The sequence below is a fragment of the Theobroma cacao genome, chromosome 2 (assembly GCF_000208745.1).
Source record: "Theobroma cacao cultivar B97-61/B2 chromosome 2, Criollo_cocoa_genome_V2, whole genome shotgun sequence".
Lineage (NCBI taxonomy): Eukaryota > Viridiplantae > Streptophyta > Magnoliopsida > Malvales > Malvaceae > Theobroma > Theobroma cacao.
In genome coordinates, this window is record NC_030851.1 from 37821300 (window position 1) to 37829246 (window position 7947).

The window sequence follows — 7947 nt, forward strand, 5'->3', positions numbered from 1 at the left end:
CACAATACCATCTTAGGACTAAGTGATGACTCCTATATATACAGCATTGTACGGTGACTTTTAAGGGAACCAGAAAATTTTCAGAGTGGAGAATCTCTGAAACTGAACAACCTTTCAGAATCGTGACGCCTGAAAACGCCTTCTCTGCTCTGTTTTTCTCTTCAGAAGAAAATGGATGCTACTGTTATAATGCGTTCATCTCTGGTTCAACCAAAACCTTCACTCTCTGCTAAAACCCTTCAAAACCCATCTCTGTCTCGCCTATCCAGGCTCTCTGCTCCATCAAGTCGTTCTTTTCTCTCTATCCTTTTTTGAGATTTTTTTTGCTTTTTTCTGCACAGAGCATGAAAAGAAGGTTCATTTTTCTATTGTTTTGTTTTGCAGGGATTGGATTTATGGCAAAAAAGAGAACTGGGATTGTTGGAAAAGCATCATTGTCATCGGCTGTATCGGACTCAAGCGCTTCACTTTTAGAGAATAAGAAAAACAACAGGAATCCTATTGTCGTCATTGACAATTACGATAGTTTCACTTACAATCTTTGCCAGGTATTGATTGCATGTTCGAAATTTTGTGCCTTTTTCTTTGTCCAGTCTTTTGCCTTCTCTGGATTATGTTCTGCTTGAAGTCTTGATTGTGGAATGCTGTTTGATTGTTTATAAATCTCTATATAAACAATAGAGAACAGAATTACTTGTTGGCAGGTTTATGTGCAATTTATTATAAATTTATGTGAGAGAATATATTTTGATTATTAGGGAAGACTTGATACATTAATTAAAATTAAGAAACCCAATTAAAACCAGTATAGTAAAACAAATTGTACTGTTTAGATTTGTTTCCTTTTATAAGAAATCAGAGAAGATACATGTGTATGTATGTATGTATATAGTCTTGAGAAGTTTTCTTTTACTGTTGTGAGTTTATTGTTTTGTGGTATAATTCTAGTTTGTTCTAATTGAGGGAAGGATTTGCATTTGATGGAGGTGCTTCATCATAATGATTTTACTCAATAAAACTATTGTGACTTTATTATGGCTGTGATTGTAAAATGAAAGCAAATTTGGTTCGAGGTTACCAGTAAGAAGCATGTTATGATCAAGAATCTGATATGTCAAAAGTGTTTCTGCTGAATATCCCTATGGTGTGGTAACTGGTGAGTCCAATTTGGTATCTTTGATAATGGAGTTCACCCAGTTTGATGATCTTGATTGATGAAAGTCAATAGCATGCAACAATTTTTTTGTATTTCCGGCACCACTAATTAATTGGTGAGACATTAGCAGCATAGCAATTAAAAGTGATTTTTTTTTTCTGACAAGAATTAGCACTGAAACCGAGTGACATTTGGCATCCAATAGAGGGAATCATCCCTACCTGGCTCTTGTCTTTCTCCTTCTAAGCAGATATGGTACATTTTTTATTGTCGCCTTATGAAAGGAGTGATAGGAGTTTACCTAAGAATTTTGGCACTTGAAATGTCGTATTCTTCTACATTCTGAACTTTTTTGTTTTATTGATCTCCTAGTCTTTACCAAGTTGTATTCTTGACTAAGAAAAGAATATAATCAGAATTTGCCTTTAATTTTGTAGTATTTGGGAGAGCTTGGATGTTACTTTGAGGTTTATCGAAATGATGAGTTAGCTGTAGAAGAGCTGAAAAGGTAAGAATTACCTTGTGCCTATTGCAATATCCTTTATCAATCCACTTCTGTAACATGACGGTCACCCGGGTAATTAATGATTATGTGTTAGCATACTATCTATAAGCGTTTGATGCGATAAATGACAACATTTTTTGTTATTTTTGTAGGAAAAACCCTAGGGGAGTGCTTATCTCCCCTGGTCCAGGTTAGAGTCTGCTATTTCTCATAAACTATACATAAATGAAGCATAGGAACTTATCATGTTTAAGCATTTTATACACTTTGTATCCTTTGTATAGGCACACCCCAAGATTCTGGAATATCATTGCAAACAGTTTTGGAGCTTGGACCTACTGTACCTTTGTTTGGTGTTTGCATGGGTTTGCAGTGCATTGGCGAGGCTTTTGGAGGTTAGTTTTCTAGGATACCTTAAGTAACTGTTCTTCATATTAATTTCTGCATTTTCTAGATTATCTCAACATTTATTCAAAGAGACGTAGATGGGAGAACAATTTATACTTGTGTACTTATATCATGGAAGCTGAGCTGGTTGCTTGTGGGATTTTAATACAATCTATTTGACTTCATTGCGAAATGCAGGAAAGATAGTGCGTTCTCCCTATGGTGTTATGCATGGCAAAAGTTCTCTTGTTTATTATGATGAGAAGGGGGAAGATGGGTTGTTCACTGGATTGTCAAAGTATGTATTAGTTCTGTTGACATGATTCTCCTTTTAAAATTCTTAAAGTGTGCTTAAATTCTTGTTTCTGTAGTCCAATTAGTTTTAACATGATTCTCCTTTTAAAATTCTTAAAAGTGTGCTTAAATTACTTGCTTTCTGTAGTCCAATTACCAATTCATTCAAATTTGTCTTTATAGAGATTGTTTCTTGAGCTTTCTTTTTTCCTTTCAAATATAGAGATCCCTTAGCAGCGCTTTTTTCCTATCAAACTCATTTTGACTGGACCTTTAAATCAGATGCAGTCAAACTTTCTTCCATTTACCCTATCTCCTTTCGTTTTCATCCTGCAGCCACTTGAGCTCTAATTACAATCACATGTTACTTTCAATTGTTGGGTTTATGTGTCAAAAGTCTATCTCAAAGGGAAAGCAAGAGAAAAGAGGAGGAAGGGCACTATAATACTGAAGAGTTTGATATGAAAGATAGTCTGGACAAGTAAAAGCCATGGATAATATTCTGGTTTTAAAGTTTCAAATTCCACTATTTCTTCTGATGCCTCTCGACAGGAAAACATTCTTGAGTTTTTGACAAAGCATTTTACACCCTCTAACCTTTTTTCTATTAATGTAATAAATATCTGGTATTAGTATATTACTGTTTAAGGGTCCGAAAGTCAATAGAACTCTATATAGCATGTCAGCTATGATGTTCATGCAATACAAAGTATGTTGCACATAATCACATGGTTAAATAAATAGCTAGCTAATAATTTTTTACATTTGTTGTGGCTAATGAAATAATTAGAGTAGCATAAAAAAAGGCTTATTTTATTAAAATATATATTAGCAAAAGGAATGTGAGAATGGTGGAGAAGAGAAGAGCATTAATTAATTACTAAAATTATGTTTTTGTTACAAAAATCATTGTGTCGCTTTGAGGCCTAGGTGTAGCTGTGAGACAGCAATGAAAGGGTTGTTGAGGGTGGGGGTCAATTAAAGCTGAGGGCAAAGAAGGCTGGTTGCATAAATTCCAAATAATGTCTAAGTGTATATTGTGGCTGTTGAGCAATATGCAATGCTGATATTGGGAAAATAAAACCAATCTCTCTCTCTCTCTGCACCTCCAACCACCCTTGTGGAGTAATGTATCACTGTTGCACACACTTGGTCAAATCAAAACCCCATTTTCCTTTTTTGCTGCTATCCTTGTGTTTATATTGCTAGACATTTGTGAAGCATCTATTAAGTTACTGATAAGTTAAAGAATTTCCAATTTATTTTCATTAATTACATCTCATGCTATCAGTAGTTCTTACTATCATTGTGCCTATTTCAGCCCTTTCAATGCTGGCCGATATCACAGCCTCGTGATTGAAAAGGACAGTTTTCCCGGGGAAGAGCTCGAGGTTACTGCATGGACAGAAGATGGACTGATAATGGCTGCTCGGCACAAAGTATATAAGCATCTACAGGTAAGACTGCCATCTCTTTTTACTTGTAGTTTCTTAATTACTACAATGATTTGTTGAATGAGAAGATAGACTACCATCAAATTAGTTACTAACTGATTTGCTGGTAGGAGTATGTTTGCTGTGCTTGAACTGATTTCTTTACTTAAATTAGTTACTACACTTCTTCTAAAATGTTGTATTTTATAGTATTTCCAAATTACCTTTAGGTCTCAATTTGATTCTTTTTCTCACCCTAAACCCTTGGAGTGAAATATGAATCAACAAAAATGAAATTTCTAATTGAGTTATTTGGCAAGGCTACCCTTTGTAGGCTTGTCCAGAATAATTGACATATATATTAAGTATGATAACCTGGGGATAAATTTTCTGCTAACACAATTTTAGCTCTAGAGAATCATAGTTTTGGTACTTGAACCCAGGCATAAGGTTTGACTTAGTACTGGCATTTGCAGCTGGAGTCAAACACATGCACTCCAATTGGCTCCTTGGATATGATACCTTTATAAGCATCACGAAAGGGCAATGCTGGTTGTTTGTGCTCTCCTTGTGTCACTTTTATTGCATTTTAAAACCATGAAAGTTTTGCAGTCAATTCAGCATTAGATGACAGCAATGCTTGTAGATAGCTCCTATGACTTGCTGAATTTTGCACAGCTCCTGTAATCTGATTCCATGCTTACCAGTTTGTTAGAGAAAAGAATCTAAAGCTGCCATCAGAACAAATTCTAAGGAGCTCCTTAAGATTGTTGTTTTAGATGATGGGGGTGTGTGTGTGTGTGTGTGTATAGGTGTACGTTAATAAGTGCTTTTTGTCCTTTTTTTCTCTGCAATTATTACAGAAGAAAGTAGAGGAAAAGAAAGGACCCAAAAACACCTTATGCAGAGGCTTTAGAATGGCCTTTGACTTCCGTGATTGTTATGCTTATTTGCCACTTACCTTGTCTTCTGAATCATTTATATGACCCATTTTTTGAGCTATGTTGATTAGATATAGTTCTTCACCCGTTACTTTTCTTTCAAGTTTAGGCTCACCAAATTTACTTTGATTTCATGAACAAATTGATTGAAAACTGTAGGGTGTTCAGTTCCATCCAGAGAGCATCATAACCTCTGAAGGCAAGACTATTGTTCGCAATTTCATCAAACTGATAGAGAAAAAGGAGGCGGCTGAATCCCAGAATTAAGTCTTGTTCTGCATGGGTATACATCAGTCGTACATGTCACATACCAGCATAGGCAATATAATAGCTGATGAATAGCCTCAAATCCTTTCCTTGTTTTTCCTTTTCTTTTGGGGTCATGTAAGTCTTTCTCATAGAGTTTGAACTGAGGTGGCCTCATGTTTATGTTTCTAAAACTTTTCTGAATGCATCTACCTCTTCTAGGTGGAGAACATCTTAGGGATATTTATTTTATCAGAATATCCTTTATGTTTCTTATTAATTGTCTGTTTCACCACACAAAAAAAAGAAAAAAAAAGAAAAATCTTGTACATCAGCCACCATGGCATTGTTCTTAATGATCATATAATTATAGATGAAGACATGATTTTGTGCAAGACTCATTACTATGTTATTTCTTGCAAACATGTAGTTTACAAGGATTAGTGAGAGGTAAGGGTTCATTATCTATTTCATATGATACCTCTGGATAAGACCAAATTTAGCCTTCACCTTCAAAGAAAGTTTTTGAATAAATTATATTGCACTTGGGTCTCTCTAAAAGTTAATCTTTGGATATTGCATATATGCATGAAAAAAAAACTAAAACTTATAACAATTTAAACTCCTATGCTTTCATTGGGGCTGAGCTGTGATCAAATGCAGAAAAGGGTAGCAGTCAGGTAACAGAAATTGTGCATCTGTATCAATCAAAGAGCTGTAAAAGGTCTGTGAGATGTAGCTTTCCATGGGGTTTGCACATGATTTATACGAGTGCTGGTGGATAACTATGAATTATGTGGTCTAAAACATTAGAATCATTTCTATATATTTCTCACTTAGTTTGCAATTCTAGTTCAAAATTGGCTGTCAAATGATGTGGAATTGAGGAGCAAGTTGATTCAGAACATTTCTGTGACCACTTAGGATGTGAATGGCCTCCAAAAATTCTGAGCCAGAGAAAATTAAACTGAAAAGGTAGTGATGATCTCCAATGTCTACCCCTTCTCATCCTTCACATTATCATTTCCATTTTAATGGAAGAATATCCAAAGCATCCTTTCATTGAATTACCAAAGTTCCTTGTATTACCAAAGCTCTAAATAGAAAAAATAAATAAATTAGGAAAATGTTAAAAACTGTCTACCATAGAAAGAATTTTATAATTAATATAATCTTTTTAAAATTTGGATAAATTTCAGAGTCAATAGATTAATATAAATATCCAATAAATTTATTTATAGAATTTAAAAAATTTACTGTTAATTTATAAAATAATAATATTTTTATACGTATAATAAGGAAGTCTAAATTAATTAATCATAATAATATGTAAAAAGTTAATTGAAATTACTATCTATATAAAATTTGATCCCGTGAGAACTGCCTCATATTTGTTTATTAAAATATCTATTTAAATAATGATTTCTACCAAGGCAAGTATTGAATTTCACAAGCTACCAAGACCAAACCATAGATTCTATTGACATTTGCCAAAAGACAAAACAATAAAGAAAAAAAAGGATGACAGAGTTTGCTAGAAAAGCAACCTGACTTACTTTCTGGAGAATTTCTTAGCATCAATGTTGTGTCACTTTGATTATGAACCCTTTTTTTTTTTCTTTTATCTTTTAATTTCTAACAAAGTAGCCAATCTCAAATAGACAAAACAGCTTATGTGTTGTCTTATAATTGAGTGTTACAAAGTCTGGGATTAGACAAAAGATTCCACTAAACCCATCACACTTTGTCTTTGCCTTAACCAATCTTCTTACTTACACTAAACTCTTTTTCTTTAGCTTTACCCCCAATTATTGAAATTTAGAATTTGTTGGAGCCTTCTTTTATTTCCATTGCAATTTTACACTGTTTATACTCAGATTATTATTTAAAATTACTATTGGTAGAGTCAATTGCTGCATTGCATGCTTAATTATCATCTTGTTAAAAGTAATACCTTGAATGCATTAATTAGCATTTTGTCTACAAAAATTTAAGTTAAAAGAAAACCTTTAAATGACACTTTGACCAAGCAAATACTGTCCAGTTGTAAAGTGGTGATGAAGCTTGAAGCCTGCCTGACAATGGAGCCTGTAAACGTGCTAGTGGCTTCACACTACAGTTCCCTCACTCACAAGAAACAATTCTTGTATCGCAGGCTCCTAGCCATCTCCCCACTTTACTTGCATCACACAATCCTTGTGTCTACAATTTTCAAATGAACAAAGAGGTTGGCCATTTATGGTGAAAGGTTCCTTTTTTTTTTTTAATGTTGAAGCTCAATTTATGATGACATAATTGTATTTGGACATTCTTTAATTAAAAAAAAGGGAAGGAAAGAGAGAGATAATTTGTTTTTCTTATCCTATCCCTATAGAAAAGAGAAAGATAATTTGTTTATCTTACCTAAAACTTGTAGTAAAGAGAAAAATAATTTGTTTTTCTTTATGATTATTGAGTGAAAATATGAAAATCAAAACATTAAATAAATTCCCAACTACCCTTAACTGCTGGCCCTGTGACTATGAGACTAAGACCCTCAACTGCCTTGTTCATCTTCAAAGCCTCAAAGTTTGAAACCATGATGATGATGATGATGATCCATTGCATGATTCCAGCCCCGGAGTCACATTTTCAGCCTAAAACAGAAGGTCCAACGTGCAAGGGTTACCCTCCCCCACTTGTCACATCTAACTGACCTTGGATTCCAACAACCCATTGACAAAATGTCCTCTGAACATGACGAGTCTGACTTTAAATACATACATATATATAAAATATATATATCCATACATACAAACAAACATACAGATAGACCCAAACTTTGGACATTAAATACAACAATTTTGGGTGTTGCAGATGTTTCTTTGAACCAGCAAAGAGAAAAAATAAAATTAATAAAAACAAAAAAATAAGAAGGAAGATGCTTTTTTGAGGTTTATATATCTGTTAAATTAAAAAAAGTGCAGTTAACACAAGAGAAAAAAC

The 7947-nt window shown here is 33.8% G+C and overlaps 1 protein-coding gene across 1 annotated transcript; it reads left to right on the forward strand.

Annotated features, from left to right (window-relative positions):
- Window positions 1-5357, forward strand: LOC18610003 (anthranilate synthase beta subunit 1, chloroplastic). Its single transcript, XM_007045410.2, has 8 exons — window positions 1-286; window positions 385-548; window positions 1594-1664; window positions 1814-1851; window positions 1946-2056; window positions 2247-2346; window positions 3664-3799; window positions 4876-5357. Exons 1-8 carry the CDS (start codon window positions 172-174, stop codon window positions 4981-4983), a joined length of 843 nt encoding a protein of 280 aa, XP_007045472.2. The 5' UTR covers window positions 1-171; the 3' UTR covers window positions 4984-5357.

Coding starts and splice junctions, on each gene's coding strand:
- LOC18610003 (XM_007045410.2), top strand. CDS start 172: ATGGATGCTACTGTTATAATGCGTTCATCTCTGGTTCAACCAAAACCT. Junction 1,665..1,813: donor GCTGTAGAAGAGCTGAAAAG/GTAAGAATTACC, acceptor TTATTTTTGTAG/GAAAAACCCTAGGGGAGTGC. Junction 1,852..1,945: donor GCTTATCTCCCCTGGTCCAG/GTTAGAGTCTGC, acceptor TCCTTTGTATAG/GCACACCCCAAGATTCTGGA.